The following is a 22,999-nucleotide window of genomic DNA, read 5'->3' as shown; positions in this document are numbered from 1 at the left end:
CATAGCGGGCTACAGGTTGAGGAGGGGGCAGAACTCCTCTGGCTGGAATCTGCAAGTCTCTGGAAGTGGAGTTTGAAGCATCAAAGCTCAGGTACCTGAGAGATCTGAGGAAAGGAGTGCTCCCTATGATCACATTCCATCACAGCCCACTACCCTGAGCACCACATGGCACTGCTCTGGCCCACCTCAACCCATACCTCCACACAGAAGGTGCTCATTAAGTGTTTTGAGTAGGAATGAGTGATTGAATAAATGAATGAGGTAGTTAACACCTCTGTTCAGTAGAGGTGGCATAGGGGCCTTTCTGTATTGCTAATTTCCTCTTTTCTCACAAAGGCCAGGCTCCAGGAAGCATGAAGAAATCAGCCCAAAAGAGGAAGAGTGAAGTTGTCAGTGCCCCTATTTAGTGATGGGAGTCCTCTATCCCCTCTCCATTTCACAGAACGGAAGACTGGTCACCAAGTAGATAGAGGCACATAGACAGGACAGGGCCAGGAAGCAGTTTGGACAAGGGTGAGGACTGGGAGCAGAGGGAGCCCTGTGGTGGAATATTATTTTATCTAGGCAAAGATGTGTCACATTTGTTTATGTTGCAGAATATTACTGTAACTGTGAATGTATGTTACTTTTGTTTATGCTACATTTGTTCAATTATGTAAAGATGTGTTGCATTTGTTTCACCTTGCGGGCCTAAGGCACCTGATTATTCTAATTAAGAGCTGAATGGCCAGGAACTAGGTAGAAGAGGGACCGGTGAGGCTGGTGGGCAGAGAGAATAGAGAGGAGGAGAAATCTGGGCTCAAGAGCGGGAAGAACTAGAGAAAAGGGACGAGGGACACACCCCGGGCGAGAAGCCAGGCAGCAGCTAGACAGACAGAAGGAAGCAGTGAAAGTAAGAAAGGTAATAAGCCTCAAGGCAAAAGGTAGATAAAGAGAAACGGGTTAGTTTAAGTTAAAAGAGCTGGACAGAACCGAGCCTAAGCTAGGCTGAACATTCAAAACTAAAAAGTCTCTGTGTCATGATTTGGGAGCTGGTTAGTGGCCCCAAAGAAAAAGCCTGGTACAGAGTCCTGGGTAGGAGGCCAGAGTCTTGCGTTCTATTTGGGTCCAACCACACATTTGTCTGTACAAATGGGTTGGACAGCATACACCTGTTCCCAGCTCTGATCAGTTGCAGGGCCAGACTCAAGTGGCCTGTCACCTCTTGCTTTTCAGGAAGCAGCACAGGGAACAGTGGGGAAGAGGAAAGCATAGCCACAGTCTCCTGGCTCATGCTACCTGCCTACCGTCTGCCTCTGCCTCTACCCTTACCCCTCCAGAAGTTTCTAGTGAGAAAGGTCTGTTTGCAAGTTGCAGAGAGGAGCAGGGCATAGCTATGCTGCTACAGTCAGCCTCTAGGCAGCCTCCCTGGCCCACCCCCCCCCCACCCTCCCTCCCTGCATATAGCTCCAGCCTCCAGGACCCTGGAGAGCCTTGAGGGCCCTCCAGGCTGCAGCAGCACCTCCCTTACCCAACTTTACTACTCCTGACCCCAGCTCCAGGAAACAAGGCCCAGCCCCACCCAAAAAGCCTGGCCCCGCCTCTAGAACCAAAAGAACATTGCCCTCAGGAACTATTGGGGTCAAGCTGCCATTTGCTCAGGAAAGGCTGAGTGTCAGTAAGTCAGAAGCAGGGCTTCTGACCCCAGGACCATCCCCACCTAGGTCCCCATGCAATGGGTGGGTCTGCTGACCAGCTCCCCGAAAGTTTCTCTTCTCAAGGCCTCATAGCAAAGCCAGCCTGGGTCTACATGGCTCCGGAGCTCTTTGGAGGAGCTCACCCCACCTCCAGCCTGATTCCCTTTCCTTCCCCCTCCCCATGTGCCCAAGTCTAGGCCCCAACTACCGAGTCAGCCTGCTTCTGGTCAGCCAGTGAGTCTTCGCCTCTGCTTGGTTCTGACCCCTCAGGCTCCTCTGGCTGGAACTGAAGATAAGAAAGAACACAACTTAGCCCCATGATTCACCCATCTGTCTGCCTTCTGATTTTCCCAGTTATTTTCTGTACATCCAATATCACTAAAGGCATGTTGCCAATCCACGCGTCCCACATCTCTCCTACATTGCCCTCCCATCTCTTACTGAATATCACTATCCATCACCCATTCTACACCACCCTTCGCTTGGTCATCATCTAGCCATCCATCGACCAGCACATATCCTCCTAACCATTCACCCATCTCTCCATCCTTCCAGCAGTCATTGATCATCATTGATTGAACATGTATTCATCCGTGCTATGGCCATTCATCTTATTCCACTCAATGTTTACCCACCCAACCATATACTCAACCATCATCACCCCGTCCGTCTACCCAACACCCATCTGACCATCATCCACTCAGCCATCCTTCACTCACTGCCTACCCATCACCTAGCCACTGCCCAATCCAATCACTGTCTTGTGTGCAATGAAGCATCCATGGATTCATTGATCTGCCATCCACTGAGTTGAATCACCTCCTCTCTATTAGGCTTTGGGCTCAGAGGCAGAGATCCAGAGATCCAGTGGTCACAGCCTCTGTCCCCTTGGAGCTCATGTTTGTTTGTTTTGTGATGCTGGAGGTTGAACCCAGGACTCTGCACATGTTATGCAAGTGCTCTACCACTGAGCCACATCCCTAGCCTATGCCCATGATTCTAAGGGGAAGTGAACACCCAATGTGACAGATGGATGGATGCAAGACTGTGAGGCCCAGAAGGGGACCGTCACTAGCCCCAGGGTGGAGTCAGTATTGGAGGACAAAACATTAGACCTAGGACTTGGACAATGAATAGACACTTGGTAGGTTACAAGGGCAGGTGGAGTCATCTCAACAACAGAAATAGCAAATGCAAAAACACATACATGTACAGAGTCCTCCAGCCAGCCCAGTGCAGTGAGAGCAAAGAGTGGGGAGGAAGGAAGAGGAAGGGGCCTTGAATGACATGGCAAGGATCTTCACTTGAGATGTGCCTGGAGCCCCGGTAGGACCTGGTGAGCTCTCTGCTCCATCATCCATGAGATGCCCTTCATGCTGGATTGACACATGTGTGATACACGTTGGTGTTTCTATAGAACTGCAGCCAGAGTGCAGCCCCACCCCACCCTCCATCAATGCTCTGAGCTTGGAGGCATCACCAGGTACAGCATTGGATCCATCCTGCCTACTATGCTTACCCAGTGAGTACTTTGCTGCCTCTCCTCTCTGCCTAAGTTACTGAAGTGGCCAACGGGTCTCCATCCCTCCTGTCATTATCACCTCTAGTCTCCAAGGGATCTTGAGCCTCTAGTCTCAAGTAGAGGAACCCCTGTGACAAGTCAGACTGCAACAAGCCAGCAGCCTCTGGGATACAGCATTGCCCACCCCACCCCACTGCTGAACATCGGGTAATTGCCCTGCCTCCCATAGCCTGATGGCAACTTGAGGGAAGGACTGTGTCATCTGACCCTGCACCCCTGGTGTCTTGGTGCTGAATTAGGTAGTTAACTGAGAACAGCCACAGAGTGGTGGGGGAAAGGCAGTAAGTATGGGCTTCTAAGTGGGTACTAATATCATTTATCAAACAAAACTCCTGCAGGTATTTCCTGGGAAATTCTAGTGAGTATGGGTCTCAACTTCATCATCTATAAACTAGGGACATGGGGCAACTGCCTCTTCACTGTGCATGGCACATGTGGCCTAGCACTCTGCCTGTGAGCTAGTGACACCACTGCCGGATGCTGTCGGGGAGTGGGGGAGAGCACACAGTTTGGAACAATGGCCTTTGCTAGACACCCTTCAGATATGGGACAGACTTACCGCCTGGTCTGGTGGACTGTGGCTCCCTAGGTGATCTGTCTGCTCCAGAGCAGACAGAGTTGCTGGTCCACTTGTCACTTTGGTTGTTGGCCACTGGGTGGAGGTACAGGCAGAGCTGGGTACCTGTGCTGGGCTCTCAGACTGCTGTCCAGGACTATGTCCATTGGCTTGGGTAGCCTTGGCCCATCCTTCAGTCTGGGTCTGTGTCTCTGTCTTCAGGGTGTCGTCTGTTCCTGAGGAACCCAGCTCTGGTCCCGAAGCCCTGGCTGGGTCACGCAAGTGCCCAGCCGGGTGCCTCTGGGGCAGCCGAGCCTGCAGGAGCTCCAGCAGGCCTTCCCAGTCCAGTCTTGGGAGTCGGGCCCAGGCACCATCCTCAGATGCACGGAGAAGGCCCAGCAGGTCCCTCCAGTCCAGGTCAGGTGGTTTCTCAAGACTATCTTGATGAGGGGATGCTCCCTCAGCCCTCCAGCCCATGCCAGCGGTGGCCTCAGGATGCAGGGTACACAAGCATTCTGTTGGGCCTGCCCAGGAGCTGTCTCGGGGGGTTGTAGGCTGGTGAGGCCTGGACAACTCCTGAAGGCTGCCTTGGCCCGTTGGTGGCCGCCCCTGCAGCCCATTACTGGAAAGTTGCTTCCAGGTCTCTGACTGTCCCCACCTTTCCCTGTGCTCCTGGGGAGGGCCCCTCCATATTCCCTCCAGGCTGGAACTCCCAAGTTCTGGCCAGCCTCCCAGGCCTGGACCCTCTTCCTGGCTGTCCCAGCTCTTCTCTGTGTGTCTGTTAGGACTCTGGGGTCCTGACAGCTCTTCTTGACTCTGCCACCCTCCCAGGGGCTGCCTCAGGCCAGTACAGCCACTCTCGAGATGTATCTCTGTTTGAGCTTTCCTCTCAGGGGGCCGGGCTGATGTCCTGGCAGGTGCTGAGGACCTCTGGAGCCACCGGTCTCCCTCAGGCCGCTTCTCAGGACTCTTAGGATGTGGGGCCTCTGTTCGGGCTGGCTCCACCTGCTTGGTAGAGGGCTTGGTCACCTGTGGATGAGTTGAAGGGGTGGGGGGTGAGATTCCAGACCGCACTGGGTAGTCGCACAGTCTTAGCCAAACCCAGAAGAAGGGGGGCTGTGAGATGAAGTTGTGTCTTCCTAGACGCCTAGACCAAAGCAGGTGGAAAGCCTCAGCTCGCTCTCTGCTTCGCGCTCTCTCCTCTCACACAATCTTCTCAGTTCAAGAAAGAGAGCTGTAGAGAGCTGCTCAGTTTCTGGGCTCCCCTCCCTAAGATAGTCTTTCCAACCTAAGCTATCAGGTGCCCGAATTTCCACCGTGGTAACTGTACCATTGGGGTGTGCCTTGTCCTCTAAGTTTCATTTGAGATCCAATTCCTATGCTGGACAAGGCCGTCCCTGATGCACCTGAAGCTCCCCAAGATCTCAAGATAGCCTCCATGGGGACAGCTCTGAGGGGCTATCTTCAAAGGAATTGTATAGAGTCCTTCACATCTTGCCAAGAGCTTCGGGCCCTTGGAGAGAATGCAGTATGATCCCATGCTGGGGCCCTGCCTTTCTCATAGAGGACCTTCCTACCCAGGTTCCTACCTGCCTGGAACCAAGGCTGTGGGGAGAGGTGGTGACCGCTCATGAGGGCTGGTGCCTAGCTGTGCTCACCTGCCTGCTGGGGACGGGGCTGGACTGTCTTCGAAGTTGGCTCTGACCTTGGCTGGGCCGCTGTGACCGTCCCTTATCCCGAGCCTGGAAGGCCCCCGGTGCCTCCGACTTCCTATAAGTAAATATAGCTGTTGCAGAGGGCCTTTGGGACTCCATTCCAGCACCCAGCATTCCCAGCCCACCCCTAAGAAGAGACTCATTGAAAGCCCAAAGTGAGAATGACCCTCTCAGGGCCTCAGTTTCCCCTTCTGGAAAATGGGGACAGTCAGCACTGTCTAATCTGACTCCTAAGGCCATGAAGAGGACACAGGAGAGTGAAGGCAGCAGGGAGGGGAGGGGGCAGCTCTTGGCCATGGCTCCCTTGGGCCTTGTCCAGCACTTCCTATTACCCTCCAGCCACCCCTGACAAAGGTTAGACTGGTCCTTGTGGGAATTCAGATTTATTGAGCATCTATTGTGTACCAGGCACTGAGCAAAAAACAATCACAATGTTTAAGAAAATATTTATTGAACACTTCCTATGTTCTGGATGCCAAGCGTTTGTGTGCCAGGTCCCACTTAACCTTGCATGGCCTACTTTGGGGACAGAGAATGTTAGGTGCCTCATTCTCCCATTCTTTCTGCCCTTTCCCCAGCCATATGCAAATTGAGGATTTTCTCAAGCCAGCTGCATTGTGTGTTCTCCTTGGAGCTAACAGAACTCCAGCACTCAGCTCTGAAAACTTTGGACCTTCCTGCCATGGGCAAAAGAGCTCCTAGTCAGGTGGCTGCAAAGAGACATTCTCTCCAACCCAACAATCCCAAAAAGGTCACTAGCAAATATCACCATATCCAACAAAGATCACCTTCAGCCTGTGTCAAAATCCTCAGTTCCAGATACTCGTGCGGGTTAACAATGAGTGGCCATGGTCATATTCAATATGGCATCACTGTTACAAAGCTAGCAGGCTCTGGGCACAGTCTGCCCCCTCTCCTAGTAAGAGGCAAAATCTCAGCCTCCATGAACAGGTACCTCCTTTGGGGTCTGACTATTAGATTTCAGCTAAACTGGTCATGGAAAGAGGCATGTGGGAGACCCCAGCACAACAAAAAGAAGTAAAACACATGAATCAGTGGGGCCTTGACTGGTAACTGAGCAGAACCAGAAAGAAGAGGTGCTTTCAGCCAGGCCAGGGTGAGTCCCCAAAGGAGACAAGAGGGGAGCTGTGCAGGTGTTTGTGGGAATTGTCTCTCTAAAGTCTGCCTGCAGCTGAAGAACCACACAGAACATTGCAGAGGTTTGCAGAAGGAAAGGACCATGGCAGTGATGACACCTGTGATCCTAATGCTCAGGTGGGGCAGGGAGGCCAGGTGTTAAAGGGCATCACTGGCTACATGGAGAGTTGGAGACCAGCCTAGGCTATGTGAGATCCTGTCTCAAACCAACCGAAAGTGTGGTATCAGGCTTTGTTGATGTCATCAGAATTAGATGTGGGGGCTGGAGAGATGGCTCAGAGGTTAAGAGTACTGGCTGCTCTTCCAGAGGTCCTGAGTTCAATTCCCAGCAACCACATGGTGGCTCACAACCATCTATAATGAGATGTGGTGCCCTCTTCTGGCGTGCAGGCATACATGCTAGCAGAATGCTGTATACATAATTAAAAAAAATTTTTTTTAAAAAAGGAATTAGATCTGGTAGCTGTTGGAGTCCTCAGCAGTCCTAAGGTCCCTGGAATCTAAGCTTGAGGGCTCCATGATGAGGCTCCACCACCCTCGCCCAAGACAGGGTTCTTTGTGTAGTACTAGCCATCCTGGAACTTGTTCTGTAGACCAGGCTGGCCTTGAACTCAGAGATCCACCTGCCTCTGCCTCCCAAGTGCTGGGATTAAAGGTATGCACCACTACTGCCACCAGTATTTCGAGGCTCCATTTTTAATCAAATTTGAGGCCTTTGAACAAGTTTCCCCCAGAACTGAGGTCTAGGAGTTTCTATGGAAGTCCCAAAATTCAATATATGCCAAACATGATGGGGACCTAGTAGGGAAGTACAAAGGTTGGTCTCTTTCAAGCATGTGTTTTCCATACAAACTCCAGCTTGCTCAATGTTCATTCCTTCCAATAGGTCTTCTCTTATCCTTCAGAAACTTTGAAAGACAGACTAAAGAACCCTAGGAGATTCTGAGGCCCTCCATGGGAACCCAGCTCTTCTGAAATAGGACCCACCCAGAGCCACCTCTTCCTCCCAAGGGTTGATGTGGCTGCACCTTGGATAACTAAGGAAATGAATTTCCTGTGGGTACTCTGGTGGGTGTGTGGGCCTCCAAATGGTGTCAAAGAAGCAACAGGGCAGGATGGCACACACTTTTAATCCCAGCACTGGGAGACAGAGGCAAGTGGATCTCTATGAGTTACAGGCTAGCCTGGTCTAAATAGCAAGTTCCAGGACAACTAGGGCTACATAGTGAGACCCTCTTTAAAAACAAAACAAAGACACCGTGTTTAGCAGATCCAAGGAAGAATGTTTCAGAATTCAGGCATTTAAGGGGATGGAGGAAATTGTAGAGTTCCCACAACAGGGGATGGCTAAAACACCAACCAAACGCCTAAGTCTTTGACATGATCCTTCTAGAAAAATATTCCAGGCTCAGAACAATGCTTGGGCAAAGTAGATGCTCAATAAATATTGTCAGAAGAGTAAATGGAAGACAATGAAAATGCAACTCAACACACCCCCATCCCCTCTTATGCAAATGCATGCTGTCATTGCTCAGAGGCAAATGGTATTCCACCTGGAAATAGGAAAAATACCCCAAAGTTATAAAACAGATGGGAAGACAATATACTAGGATGGGGGCCAGAGTGAACAGAAGCAACTGTGTGAGCCCAGTGTGGTGCTGTATGCCTGCAATCCCAGCACTCAGGACCCTGGGGCAGGAGGACCTAGAGACCAACGCCAGCCTGGGCTACCCTATTTCACAAATGAGTAAGTACAAGAGAGAATATGAGTAAGCTTATTTGTGAGTTGTGTTACAGAGCCAGCATGGTTGTGCACTCCTGAACACCTAGCCCTTGGGAGAGGAAAGCAGGAAGATCTGGAGTTCAAGGTCATCCTTAGCTACACAGTGACTTCAGTTCCAACCTGGGCTGCAATGAGACCCTGTATCGAACCCATTCCTCCCTCCAAATTAGTTTTCCTTTTTTTAAAGATCAAAGAAACAAGCTAGTGTGAGGGTCAATGAAGGTTCTCTCTTGGCTAGTGAATGGATCCAGTTTACTGGAATAGGCGTTCCAATAAGAAATAAGACTTCTCACTGGGCAGCGGTGCACACCTTTAGTCCCAGCAGGGAGGCAAAGGCAAGGGGATCTCTGTGATCCAGGCCAGTGTAGTCTACAGAGTGAGTTCCAGTGTTACACAGAGAAATCTTGTCTTGAAAAAACAAAAAACAAAAAACAAAAAAACAAAAAAAGGAAGGAAGAAGACTTCTAATTCAATTCAAATTTATAGAAATGCTGCCTCAGGGGCAGTGAGGAGAAGACTCGTATGTGCTGGAGGCAGGCAGGGCCTTTAATCCCAGGACTTGGGAGGCAGAGGCAGGCAGATCTGCGGTTTCACCAGCAGTCTGTTCTACAGAGCAAGTTGCAGACAGCCAAGGCTACAAAGAAACCCTGTCTTGAAAAACCAAAAGACAAAAAGGGAGGGCTGGAGAGATGGCTCAGAGTTTAAAGTCACTGGCTGCTCTTCCAGAGGTCCTGAGTTCAATTCCCAGCAACCATGTGGTGGCTCACAGCCATCTGTAATGAGATGTGATGCCCTCTTCTGGCCTGTAGGCATATATGCAGACAGAACACTGTATACATAATAAATAAATCTAGAAAAAGAAAAAAAGTGGGGGCAGGGTTTTGGAAATGCTCTAGAATTACCTCACAATGAGGGCTGTCCCACTCAGTCAAATTCTAAAACCCACCAGATAATACAGGGAAAGTTTCCAGATTACACTCCTCCCCCCCATTTCTCTTGTCCCTAGTGGAACCGTGTCTCTAAAAACTCAGGGGCTAGCTCTGCTGATGAAGAGAAATCCCAGCCAGAGCAGGAGGGGATGTTTTCCCTCTCCCATGTGACATGCTACTGGTTCCTTAGGACATTCACAGGACACTAGGACTTGGGACTCTGTAGCCATGTTCCAGGAAAGTAATGTCTAACTTCTGAAAGTCTGTGACTCTAGGAGCTCTTATGGAAAGCTCTGGAATGAGGGCAGAGTATTTTCTTGGCAGGCGCACATCTTGGGATCCATCCCCAGCACCCAGAGGAATAAAACACAGGGCATTTATCTACTTAGTTCTGTGGCTCAAACCCAGGGCCTATGTGTGCTGCCAATCATCCCACCACTGAGCTAAATCCCCAGCTGCTGGCCATGTATGTAAAACAAACATGTCTGTCCTCCTGCAATGTACAGGGAAAGAGTCATAGGTACAGGGAAGAAACATTACTCTGAATCAAACCCTTCAAGAGTTTAGCCTCATTGAAATTAATGTGCTTTTAGTTTTCCCATTTGACAGGCGAAGAATCTGAGGCCTAAATAGATTAAATTGCTTTAAGCAGGTGTCACAGGATACAGGGTAGCTTTGACCCCAGATTTGAACTTAGCCTGCCAGACACCAGATTTTTTCACTACTTGGCTACCCATTGAGTTACTTCAGCCTCAGAAAAAAACAAAAAACAAAAAACAAAAAACAAAAACAAAAACAAAAAAACATGCTAATTACGGAGAGATGCAGTGGCTTGCCCAAGACCGCACAGCCAGTGGGCAGCAGGGCTTGAACTCTTGCTTCTGGAACTTTCCAACTGTTCTCCTCCCCAACCCACCTGGCTGCCCCTGCCCTGGCTCACCTGCGCTCTTGCCCGAAGAGGCGCTCCACCTCTGCCCGGCCAGGGCTGCGGGTACGGCCCTCGTTGCTGCCCTGTGCTTGGGGCTCTGGCCCCCTCTGGGCCAGCCTCCTGGGTGGGGGCAGGTCAGCCAGCATGGTGTACTCCTCCCTCTCCAAGTTGTGTCTGGTTTCCCCTGGGGGTGCTGAGCCCCGAGAGCCTGAGCTACCTGGGGGAGGGGAGGGGGCCAGGAGACCTAAATCACTGGGTGGGTGGCGGGGAGGAGAGGATGCCCTGGGCGCATCCCGATGGCCGATGCATACTTGAGGCAGCAGCAGTGGGGAGCCGCGCAAAGAGTCAATGGAAGGGGCAAGACTCTCCATACTGGTCCCAGGAGGATCCTGGAAAAAGAGCGAAGGCTCAGGGGCCTGGCGTGGTGGGGAAGAGAAGGAGGGAGCATCTCTGTGCCCAATACATACAGGAGGGGGGATGTGGGGAGGCTCATGCAGAGAGTCTGTGGAAGGGACAAGGCTCTCTGTGCTGGCCCGGGGGAGATCCTGGAAGAAGGGCTCTGGAAACTGGCGTGGTGGGGAAGAGGCCCGGGGGGCATCGCGGTACCCAATGCACACTGGTGGGGGAAACTGTGGGGGATCATGCTGGGGGGACTCATTCTCAGCGTCTGAGGTGTCTGGGAGGAAGGGAAAGGGATCAAATTGGGTATGACGAGGTGGTGAAGTGGCCCGGGGGGCATCACGGTGCCCAATGCACACTGCAGGTGGCATGTAGGGGGGTTCGTGGTGGGGTGATTCGCTCTCAGACGAGCGGGGATCTGGAAAAAAGGGGAAAGGGTCATACTGAAAATAGCGAGGGGGTGAAGAGGCTCGAGGTGCATCCCTGTGCCCAATGCACACAGCGCATGATGGCTGGGAGGGCTCTGAAGGGGTCTGGGGAACCCCTCGTGGTGCCGGGTGCAGAGGCGATGAAGTCCGAGAGGCACTGGGATGGCCTGGGTTATGAGAGGAGGAGGCCAGGGAGGGCAAAGAGTGCTGGGGAGGGTCGTGATGGGCTAGTTTGGTAGGAGCTGAGGTCTGAGTCCTGTCCCCTTGGGTTGGCCGGAGAGAAATGGATGCCCAAGGCACCTGGTTTTGTTTGGTGCGAGATGGAGATGAGGTTCGAGGACCATCACTCTGGGTTGGCCGAAGGGGAAAGGAGGCCCAAGGGATATCTTTGTTGGTCCGGTGGGGAGAAGGGTTCCTGGAGCTACTCCCCTGAGTGGCATGGCGGGGAGATGATAGTCCTGGGTTGTCCTTTTGGGTGCAGCCTTGAGAGAAAGGCCTAGGGTTGTCTCGTTGGAAGGAAGACGGTGGTCCTGGGTTGTCTCGTTGGGTACAGGCGCTTCGGAGATGCTCCCATCTGCTGCAGGAGGCTGAAGTCTTGTTTCCTTGGGTAGAAGGGGTCCTGGGGGTGTTCTGTACTATGCAGAAAGTTCTGGAGTTATCCTTCTGGGTGGTTCTGTTGGGAGAGGAGCTCCTGGGATTGTCCCTCTGGGTACAGGGAGTCCTGGGGTTGTCCCTCTGGGCACAGGGAGTCCTGGGGTTGTCCCTCTGGGTAGTTCTGCTGGGAGAGGAGCTCCTGGGATTATCCTTCTGGGCACAGGGAGTCCTGGGGTTGTCCCTCTGGGTAGTTCTGCTGGGAGAGGAGCTCCTGGGATTATCCTTCTGGGCACAGGGAGTCCTGGGGTTGTCCCTCTGGGTAGTTCTGCTGGGAGAGGAGCTCCTGGGATTATCCTTCTGGGCACAGGGAGTCCTGGGGTTGTCCCTCTGGGTAGTTCTGCTGGGAGAGGAGCTCCTGGGATTATCCTTCTGGGCACAGGGAGTCCTGGGGTTATCCCTCTGGGTAGTTCTGCTGGGAGAGGAGCTCCTGGGATTGTCCCTCTGGGCACAAGGAATCCTGGGGTTGTCCCTCTGGGTAGTTCTGCTGGGAGAGGAGCTCCTGGGATTGTCCCTCTGGGCACAGGGAGTCCTGGGGTTGTCCCTCTGGGCACAGGGAGTCCTGGGGTTGTCCCTCTGGGTAGTTCTGCTGGGAGAGGAGCTCCTGGGATTGTCCCTCTGGGCACAGGGAGTCCTGGGGTTGTCCCGCTGGGTTGTTCTGTTGAGAGAGGAGGCTTGAACACAAGGAGATGATACAACATGGGGGCTGTTTTGTGGTGTGCAGGTCTTGAGGCTATCTGGAGTGGCTCTGAGGGGAGAGGAAAGTGGCGTGCTGCTTCTCTGGGTGGACATGGTTCTAGGAGTGTCCCTCTGGGAAACTCTTGAAGGAGAGGACATTCTGGGACCACTCCGCTGTGTGGCTAAGGTTCTGGGAGTGTCCCTTTGGGCGTTTGGGGGTATAGAGGAAGCTTGGGAGGTTTCTTGTGCAGAAGCATTCTGGAAAACACCCCTTTGAGCAGAAGAAGCCTGGTTGGTGGTCCGAGGTCCACTCGGTGGTGTCCCGGAGGAAGCCTGGGTTTTCCCTGAGCGATGTCGTTCCAAGGAGAAGTAGCCACTTTCTGCCCGCAGCTTCGCCCAGTGCTGGCCAGCACTCTGTCCACTACTGCCAGAATCTGGAGAGAAATGAGGAAGTTTAAAGTGAGGAGAGGGATCCAGAAGGACAGAAAATTCATGGCATTCCCCCAGCCTGCTTCTAATAGGTTTCAGTGTCTAATCAAGAGGTGCTTAGGCTCCTGTCTGCTGCCAGGCCAGGGATACACAATGACTGGTGGAGCGATGCCAGAGAGAGAAGGCCATGGATATGTCCAAGGAGATCAATGCCGTGGAGCACAGAGATGGGGAGGTGGAATGCCCACAAGTCATCCCAGCTTCTAAGAAACCCCTTTCGTGGATGCCAGGGCATAGTGCACATGCCTATACCTGCACCTGAAGACTCTTCTTGCCCCTCCTGCCCCAGAGACTCTTCCCAGGCTGGAAATGTGCACAGATATGGCAGCTGTTGGTGAATGGGCACCTGTGTATCTGCACAGAGTACCTAACTGGATCACTGCATGTGACAGTTAATATTGTCAACAGGGTACATTCACCCGGGAACAAACCTCCAGACATGTCTGTGAGGGGGTTTCTAGACTGGGTTAATTAAAGAAGGCCCAGCCGAAATGTGAGCCTCTTATCCCCTGTGCTGGGATTCCCCAAGTGAATAAAAAGGAAAAAGCAAGCAAGGACCAGTGAGACGACGGCTCAGCGGGTCAGTGTGCTTTTGGTGATGTGAGTCTGAGCTCAGGATCCATGTGCTGGAGAAAACTGGATCCTGGAGGTTGTCTTCTGATCTTCATACAAACTCCTTGGCACATGTGCACATGCACATATATAAACTCACACCCACGCACGAATAAATAAATGAATTTTTAAAAAAGAGTGGACAGGGGAACATGCATTGGGTACCAGCATTCATCTACGTCAGTGTTTCTCAACCTGTGGGTCGCAACCCCTGGAGAGTCAAATGACCTAAGGTTATGGGAAAACACAGACATATACATTATGACTCAACGGTAGCAGAATTACAGTTATGAAGTAGCAACAAAAATAATTTCATGGTTTGTGGCCACTGTATGAGGAACTGTATTAAAGGGTTGCAGCATTAGGAAGGTTGGAACCACTACACTAGGTGCTTCCTGACTGCAGACCCTGTGTGACCAGCCATCACACTCCTGCCACCATGCCTCCCTGCCATGGGCATCACAGGGGTGCTGGTCTCAGGGATGAATGAGCTGCCCTCAACAGTAACGGCTATGTCACAGCTTCTGGCTGCCATGAACTTGGGGTCAACCTCCACCCTTTTCAGTCTCTTCACCACCAGCTGTGTGTGCCCCTGTCCCTCCTCTGGAAGTAGCAAGCCATGGCTGCCTTCATGAGGACACTTTCACATATGACCCCTGTCCCCTTCAATCTTGCTACACTGGTAGCTGGTATCCCAGAAGTCTGAACTCTCAGCACTGGAGTGGCCCTGGGGACCCCTAAGATGTCCTCTAAATCCACCTGCTTCCTCATCTCCAGACCCCACCCAAGGTCACTGTCATTTTTCCTTGGATAATCTCAGTAGCTCTCTCCCACAGCATGAGTGCACTTTTCCCAGAGTCGTTGTCCTTGCTCACAACCCTCGAGCAGAAGACAGGTAAGAAAGGAATGTCCGGGAAACTGTCATAGGAGGAAGACCAGGTGAGTAACGCAGTGAGAGACCCTGCATTATGTCCCAGGACAGAAAAAGAGTTGGGGACTGATGGCGACTGTAACCTTAGCACTAACCCTAAGACATGGAGGATGCTGGAGGATTGCCACAAGGTTGAGGCTACCCAGGGCTCCAGAGTTTGAAGCCAGCCAGGGCTACCTAACAAGATCTTATAAGAGACAAACAAAGCCAAAGAGACCATAGAAGGAAAAGGGGTGGATCTATAGTTTACAGTTGTGTTAGTATTCTTTTTTGTTTCTGGGGCTGGAGCCTAGGGTCTCACACTGCTAGGCAAATGCTGAGACACATCCCAGCCCTGACCAATGTCTATTTATTTATTTATTTTGGATTTTTGAGGCAGGATTGCTCTGTGTTAACAGCCCTAGCTGTCCTGGAACTCACTTTGTAGGGACTAGGCTGGCCTCAAACTCACAGAGTGCTGGGATAATGTTAGTTTTTTTAACTCCAGCCTCTGCATATGGTTGTACGTGAAGCTAACATCAGGGGTACCTGGGCAAAGGGTCCAATAGCCACTATAGCTACCATCTTGGCAAATCTAAGATTATTTCAAAATGAAAAGAAAGAAAATACCCTCTAGGGGCTTCCTGCTGGATCTTGCAAAGATTGTCTCGCTCCCCATTCCACCCTCACCCACTTGCCAGGGCCCAGCACCGCTCTTTTAGGTCCTCCAACACAACATAGGAGCCTCACCACACATTGCTCTTGCTGGTGCCTCTGTCTGAAGCAGACAGTGTCCTGGTACTTACATTTCCTGGCCATGGTCTGTCTTCCATGTACCTTCCTCTTGCCTAGTGCCTTGATTACCTGCTCTTCCGCTAGCAGCTCTGTGTGACAGGATCTTTTTGTTTTGTTTTGTTTTGTTTTGTTTTTCAAGACAGGGTTTCTCTGTGGCTTTGGAGGCTGTCCTGGAACTCGCTCTTGTAGACAAGGCTAGTCTCAAACTCACAGAGATTGGCCTGCCTCTGCCTCCTGAGTGCTGGGACTAAAGGTGTGCGCCACCACCACCCGGTGTGATAGGATCTTATCTTCCCATGGTGCCTCTGGAACTTGCATAGGTGTGCAGCACACAGTAGGTGTGTGCAGTACACACAGTGCTCCCTCCTTTGCCTGCAGTAACCCTACCATTTGTGCCATATATTGGCTTAGATGCCCTAGGATGAGGCTTCCATGCAAGACAGGTACACAGCTGTGCTTGGGCAACCTGTGTCCTGTGCCCCCAGCAAACCGTGCTGACTGGGATGTACCTAATGGAGGCTCAGTCCCTGAATGCAATATTGCCAAGTGGCCACCAGGTGGCCACAGATTCTGACTTAATTAGGTCACAGAGAGGATACCACCCACTGCAAGAAAGCAAAGCCTGGCTGTGTGGAACCTGTCTGTAATCCCAGCACGGAGGAGGTGGAGACAGGAGGATCAGGAATTCCAGAGCAGCCTCAGCTACATAGAATCCAAAGTTCACGAGCCAGGGTCACAGGAACTCACCCCCACACCTAGCCTGAGCATTTTAGCATCAGGATTTGAAAGGGAAGTGATTGGTGTTATGTGCTATCCTGTCCCCAGGCAGCTCACGGGGACACTGAGTGGCCTCTTGGTCGCTGAAGCATCTGCAAAGCTCCTCAGCCTCAGGGAGCTTTTCCCTGCAGGTCAAGTATGGTCTGAGGAACACTGTGAGTAAGTACTCTGGTCATCCAGTCAGTTGGAAACCTCTCACCCTGGGATTCAGCATCAGCATCAGCCAGTAACAACCCTGAGCTGAGCTAGGTGTTATTAGGTGGCTCAGCTGACTTATCCTCTTTAGCCTCACTTTGCTCCAATGCATTCTGACTTTGCACTCAGCATAGGTTCAATGACATCACTCCACATCTCCTGCCCAAACCATGCTTAAGAGAAAAGAATCCCAACTCCTTGGTAAGGCTGAAGAGGCCCAGCACAGCCTACCCCTGTTGTGTACCTATCCACATTTAAACTGCTAACTGGCCACTTAGCCCTGTCTCCCTGCCCTGCTCTCCTCCATTCAAACAGCTCTCTTCTCCTGTGCTAGCCCTGAACCCAACTTTGGTGGCTTGAATAAAAATGATCCTCCATAGTGGGGCAATGGTGGTGTATGCCTTTAATCCCAAAACTCAGGAGGCAGAGGCAGGCAGATCTCTGAGTTTGAGGCCAGCCTGGTCTGCAGAAGGAGTCCCAGGACAGCCTGGGCTACGCAGAGAAACCTAGTTTTGAAAAACAAAAACAAAGATAAAACAAAATGAAAGAGCCCATCCCTTCCCTCATGCCTGTGTCTGCTTTGTGAGGTGCTGGTCTCTGTAGGGCAAGGGTCAGTGCTAACTCGGATGAGACCCCAGGGCATCTTCACCCAAACTTCACACATGCAGATTGACAAACCCCTGCAAGGACCATGGAAAGCCAGGATTGTCATCAGGGAAGGAAGAGGGCACTCTGGCATCCTAGCCCCAACTCCTGACCACACTGAAGGAGAAACCAGGGCCATTGTGTGCCCACCACACTGAACTCACATCCCAGCAAGACGCTGGCCAACCTCACCAACCTCCATGGACTTGGCATAACACCCATCTCTCTCTGTCTCTCTCTCTCTTTTTTTTTTTCTTTCTCAGAATATCACCCTGACTTCCTCTGGGGATTCTCCCCTCCTCCTAGCTCAGGCCATGAGGTTTGCATAGGAGGCCAGACTTAGTGATCAAGATGACCCCAATGGTTCCTGTGGGAACCCATTCTGAGACTTAACTGTAGTCACAGGAAAGATGTGCCCTTCTTCTGTGGGACACAAGCTGGTCCCTTTGGTGGTCATCATGCTATCATTACACAAGTGTTTGACTAAGAATGGAGCCACTTCAGCAGAAGGCAGAATGGAGAAGAGACTTGGGTACTGTCTGATCACCTGCGTCCAGCCATACCTTATCATTCTATTTATGCAGGGATTCCATTTGTGTTCAGCCAGCTTCAACCTCTTAGAACTTAGAGACCCTAATCTTTCAACTGAGGGAAAGTATCCTTAAGTTGGGCAGCACAGCACATTATATAAGAACTTCTATTATTAAGATTCACCAGGTGGTGGTGGTACACAATCCCAGCACTTAGGAGACAGAGGCAGGCGGATCTCTGAGTTTGAGACCAGCCTGGTCTACAGAGTAGGTTTCAGGACAGTCAGAGCTACACACAGAGAAACCCTGTTTCAAACAAACAAACAAACAAACAAACAAAAAACAAACAAAAAAAAAGATTCGGGCCCTCAGGGCCAGAAAGTCAACTCAGTGGTTAAGAGCACTGGCTGCTCTTTCAGAGGACCTGGGTTCAATTCCCATCACCCACATGGCAGCTCACAACTATCTATAACTCCACTTCCAGATCTGACACTCTTACACAGACATATGTACAGGCAAAACACCAATGCACATAAAATAAAAATAAATTAATTTTTAAAAAAGAGAGAGACTCTGCCCCTCAAAGGAAGCTGAGCCAGTGAGATGGCTGTTTGCTGTCCCCAGGCCATCACCACTCCATGGTCAGGAGACCATCCTAGAAGTTACTCACCCTCCTTTCTCTGGCCTTCTGGGTCTCCCCTGGCTGGGGACCTGGTGATCCTTTGAGCACTGTCAGCTCTCAGCCCTTCTTGAGGCCGTCTCAGGATCATCACATTGAGTCTGTCCCCGTTGGGGACCACTCCTGGCCTCTCAACAGTGTCCTGCTGGGAGAGGAGAAAGCTTGTTGGGGAGAAGAGGGCCTCAGACTTGTATTCCAGCATGAAGGGTAGAAAAACAGGTTTTTAAGGGCACCTGCCGCCTGAGTGAGGCTCTCAGCCAGTGATAACTCAGCAAACCTTCTGTCAGCATTGAAAAAGAGGCACAGCCATTGAAATAAAAAATCTGGGCCAAAGTCACAGATGGAAGAAATGGGTTCAAATCCTAGGCCACTGCTTCCCAGCAGTGTGGTCTCAAACGAGTTACTTCCCTGCTCTGAGCCTCAGTCCCTAACAGGGCATGAAGTCTCTAGCATAGAGGGTAGTGGAGGGAATTGTTTAGGCTTAGCCCCACTGAGACCTTTACATGGTACCCACCACATGCATGAACAGGGTAGGCTGTTTATGTGAAGCCCATTCTTTCCTTTCATTTCCTTTTGTGGGGGACGGGTAGAGTCTAAAGGGACGGGTCTGAAAGTGTGAAGATTTGGGACAGCCTCTTGGCGCCTCTCTCCTGCCAGCTCCTAAGCCTGTTCCCTTCCTCTGCCTTTGGAAATCAACACCAGGACTGGTCATGGTCTCAGCAGCATGTGGTTAGAGCATATCTAGACCCAGTCTCATGCTTACTCTGGATACCATGCCTACTTCCCAGCCCTGAGACCTGAGCCAGCTGGTGACTCATCCAAAGTCCCTATCAGACTGAAACGCCTCCCTCCACCTGCCCTCACTACCACTGACCCTGAGCCAGTCCAGAGACACCCCACCCTCCCTCCCATCAGGGAAGGCCATGGCCTGTGAGAGGCTCAGCCCTCTTCTGGAGGTTTAGATCTCTTGTCTCCAGGGCTGAGGACACTGGATGATCCTGTTCTTGTTCCCAGATCCTGACCCTCAGCTCACCACAGAGGAAGAATTGCTGGTATCATGAGGGGTATTGCTGTCCTGGCTGGAGCTGGTGTCAGAATTGGGTTCCTCCAGATAGGGTACCACCTCAGGGTCCTGGTACCTGTTCCTTGGGGCAGTTGCAGGGCCCTCTGCAGGGAGAGCTGCTGTTGGAGACCAGCCCCTGGGAGAGGAGAGAGACCAATTATTTTTCCCTAAAAGGTAAGAGAGTCAAGAACTCAGTCCTGCCTGCCCCCCAGGTGCATGTGGGTGTGCTCACACCATGCTGGGGTCTGCAGCAACAGAACAAGAAGCCAGGGCTGAGGGCATTTGGGCTGGGCTCTATGGGCCAGCTCCTAGAGCTATAGCAGCCTACCAAGGGAGAGGGCTCTACCATATAGATGAAGAAACCCAGGTTCTGGGGAATCAAGGGCCTGGCCAAGGCTACAGCCCTGGAAAAGGGCAGAGCCCCAGCCCCCTTCAGTGAGCAGGAATGGGGACACTGAGCCGGGTTGGCAGGTGAAGGGTGTCAAGCAGTGAGAGGGGAAGTGAGTTCCAAGGGCAGGAGCTGTGGACATAAGTGCATTTTACAGAATCGGTCCCTATGTCCCCCACTCAAGAGGCTTACAGCTCGTGGCATCCCAAAGTGACTCACACACAGGCCTATAAAATAGTAAGGAGTGACGATGCTATAAATGAGATCTATAGTTAAGAAAATATGGAACATTCTGCACACATCCAGACCTTCACGCTTAAACCACACAATGCAGTTTGCAAATCAAATGCTCCTACAAGTCCTCGAAATTCGTCCTGGACTTCCTGAAATACATTGACCATCAGAGATTCCTTTTTGTTTTTCTCCTAAAATAATGCCCACCTGAGGGGAACACATGCCCTCAAACAAGAGGATTTGGTCCAGCTTTTCTTTTTAAAATTTATTCTGCAATAATGGAAATCAAGCCCAGGACCTTAGGCACACTGCCTGTCCCCAAGCAACATTCTCAGCGCTTCTTGTTCAACAACCAGGAAAACTGACACATAAACAGATGGAATAGCATGCTGAAGGTCCCACAGCCCATCGCAGCAGATGTGAAACTGGGATCCAGCTCTCTGGACCCTCAAGCCATGGCCTCCTAAGGTCTCATGTCCCCAGTAGGGAACTTGGGGTCCATTAAGGCTTGGATTGGAGGGAATCTCAAAGCCTGGAGACCCAGTCAATAGGAGTGACAGTAGGTGCCACAGCTGAGAGGACCATTCAACCTTTTGGGGGGGTTCAGGGAACAGAGTCTAATTATGTAACCCAAGCTTTGTGCTCCAAATCCTCTTGCCTCCATCTGCCACCACACCCAGCTCCTTCAATCTTTTAAAACCATATACAGGAACCAGGAGAAATACATAGTTATCCCCTACCCCATGGAACTATGCCATAGTCAGGCCCACCAGAAAAGACAGCCAGGGTTAGGGTCAGAGACTCAAGTAAAACAAGGGCGGACCAATGTGAGATTTCCAGGGTGCCCCCGCAAGGACCCCTGGAATACATTTACCAGCAGAGTCCTCTGCCCAGACTTGTGGGCTGGCCACGTGACCCATACCACCATGATAGATACTGCCATCATGAAGAGTTGCATGTAGGGAAGGTATGGGTATCCCCCCAGGGGGCCTGTCCCTGGAACCTGGGATTCTACCCACCTCTGAGGCCCTTGCCTGAGGCCAAGGCCTTCCACAGAGTGGCCAGCACAGGTGGTGGTGCCAAGTGGGTCCTCAGGGGCCAGTGGGCAGCAGGGCAGGTCGCAGTAAGGTGGCTCAGCACTGGAAGGGCTGTGAGGCTCCTGGGCCCGCATTGGAGAGAGAAGACAGCTCAGGCCCACGTGGGACTCCCCTTCCCCCTCCTCCAGGCAGCCCCTCCCAGCTCAGACTGGTGGGTGTCTCCAGAAGTCATCTCCTGGGACCTCCCTGCTCAAGGACACCAGACATTCCATCAGCTGGCAGTGCCCTGGAGACTGTGGTCAGAGTCAGCAGGGTGTCTGGAGTACATATGCACACATGTGTACATGGATGTGTGTGTGTGTGTGTGTGTGTGTGTATGTATAAATACCTGTGGTTTGGGGCACTCATGTATACATCATTGTTGAGAGATATATGCCCAATTGCATGTGTACAGCAGGCCTGTCAGCCACACCAATGCATATATGTGTCCAAGATTTTGTAAACAGAAATGTATGTGTGCATGCCTGAGAATGGGAACTGCATCCAAGGCCCCAGAGCACCCTTGCATCCAGAAAACAAGAGGGAAGGAGCAGACTGGCCTGGCCTGGAATGGAAGAGGTCTGAAGGTGGAGGGGCCGGTAAGATCTAGAAGAAATGAAGGGCTCCACTACAGGAGAGGCAGGGACTCCAAAGAGGAGGGTCAAAGCCCCCAAGCTATAGGTGTGCCCTTGGCACTGTCCACAGCAAGGCCACATCTGCAAAGGCTGACATTGGGCTCAGCCAGAGGAACAGCTGCTCCCCTCATAGAAGGCCCCCCATTCCCTCCACCTCCCAGAATGGCAGGGCCCTCCCTTGGTGGTGGGAGACAGGGCCATGGCACCTTGTGCCCCGCCTCCTCTCGGGTTACCTGGGCATCGGGCTCCGGCAGTGGCAGCTGGTGGCTGTCAGCACCCTCGTTCCCGGGGGGCTCCGACTCAGGCCCCCACACTGCCGCCCTCCCAGGCCCTGACTCTGGGCCGTGGTGGCTGCAGTGCTCCAGGCAACAGAAACCTTAGAGGGGCCAGCCTTGGGAACAGGGCCCCTCATTACTGTTTCATAAGCCGGGGCCCGGCCAAGAACAATGCACGACATGAAACCAGAGGAACCCGATCCTGGCGGCTCACCTGAGAGCAGGCCTGGTGGGAGTCTCCCTGGGGACCCTGGAGCCCAGCGACTGGGACAGCGGCCGTAGCCCAGGCGGTGCCCTGGGTGGGCAGAAGTGCTCTAGAATTCAAGAAAGCCACCATGAGCGAGGACAGGCTGTGCCAAGGAAGGGCTAGGGGTCTGCAGCCACACCCAGGCCAAAGAGGCCCATCAGGATTTAGTTTCACACCTGCCCCATAGCCAGATTCTGATCAAAGCCAGGTAGCGGAGGTGTCAGATCCACAGCCCGGCCTGGCGCCTCAGCTACCCAGGGGACAGCATGGCAAGAAGGAGGGAGCAGACTCTCAACCCAAGCCCTGCACTTCCAAAGGCCCTACCCGGCATGAACCCTGGGCTGACATGGCACCTAATTCTTACTTTCACCCTTAGCTCACCCCCTCCCCCTGTTCACATGACCATGTCCAGTGGTCAGTCCCCAGCTCTGATTTCCTGACTAGTCAGCGTCACAGTCTCTCCTATAACAGACCTGGGTCCCATCCCAGCTGGATGAGCTCACTCAGTGGCTTCCCTTCTCTGGACCTTACTGTCTATGAAAAGGGGGCAGAGGTCTGACCAAGACCTTGGCTAGGTGACTTGGCCTCAATTGTGTCACCTATAAAGCCGTCATGAGAACCACAGCCACCCCCTAGGGGACATGAGAAGAAATACACAAGGTGAAATTTGTCATGAATACAAAAACCCAATAGAGAACATTAAGTAAATTGGTAGAACAATATTTAATACAATTAAGAATAAATAAATTAGCCAGACCTGGTGATTCACACTTGCAATGCCAGCACTAAGATGGGAGGGTTATGAGTTCAAGATCAGCCTGGGCTAAATAGAGAGAGTCTGACTGAAAAGGGCAGGGGCAGGGGCAGCGCTCATATAAAGGTCTGAGTGGCTCTAGCGTAAAGCAAGGCCCTTTCACACAATCTGTCTTCACCCTCACCCAACCTATTCTCCCTCTCTCTCTCCAA

At 51.9% G+C, this 22,999-nt stretch overlaps 1 protein-coding gene across 1 annotated transcript; it reads right to left on the bottom strand.

Moving 5' to 3' along the window:
- Nucleotides 1-9,296: 9,296 nt before the first annotated feature.
- On the bottom strand, nt 9,297-22,364 carry LOC113834498 (TRIO and F-actin-binding protein-like). The gene is made up of 8 exons (XM_035438807.1): nt 22,358-22,364; nt 22,210-22,283; nt 22,001-22,100; nt 21,745-21,887; nt 20,820-20,959; nt 19,149-19,314; nt 18,107-18,260; nt 9,297-12,917 (listed from the first exon to the last, which is right to left on the bottom strand). Exons 1-8 carry the CDS (start codon nt 22,362-22,364, stop codon nt 10,336-10,338), a joined length of 3,366 nt encoding a protein of 1,121 aa, XP_035294698.1. The 3' UTR covers nt 9,297-10,335.
- Between the last annotated feature and the right edge of the window lie 635 nt (nt 22,365-22,999).

This window comes from Cricetulus griseus, chromosome 2 (assembly GCF_003668045.3).
Source record: "Cricetulus griseus strain 17A/GY chromosome 2, alternate assembly CriGri-PICRH-1.0, whole genome shotgun sequence".
Lineage (NCBI taxonomy): Eukaryota > Metazoa > Chordata > Mammalia > Rodentia > Cricetidae > Cricetulus > Cricetulus griseus.
The sequence above is the reverse complement of the archived record's forward strand: the minus strand, read 5'-3'. Positions and strand labels throughout refer to the sequence as shown.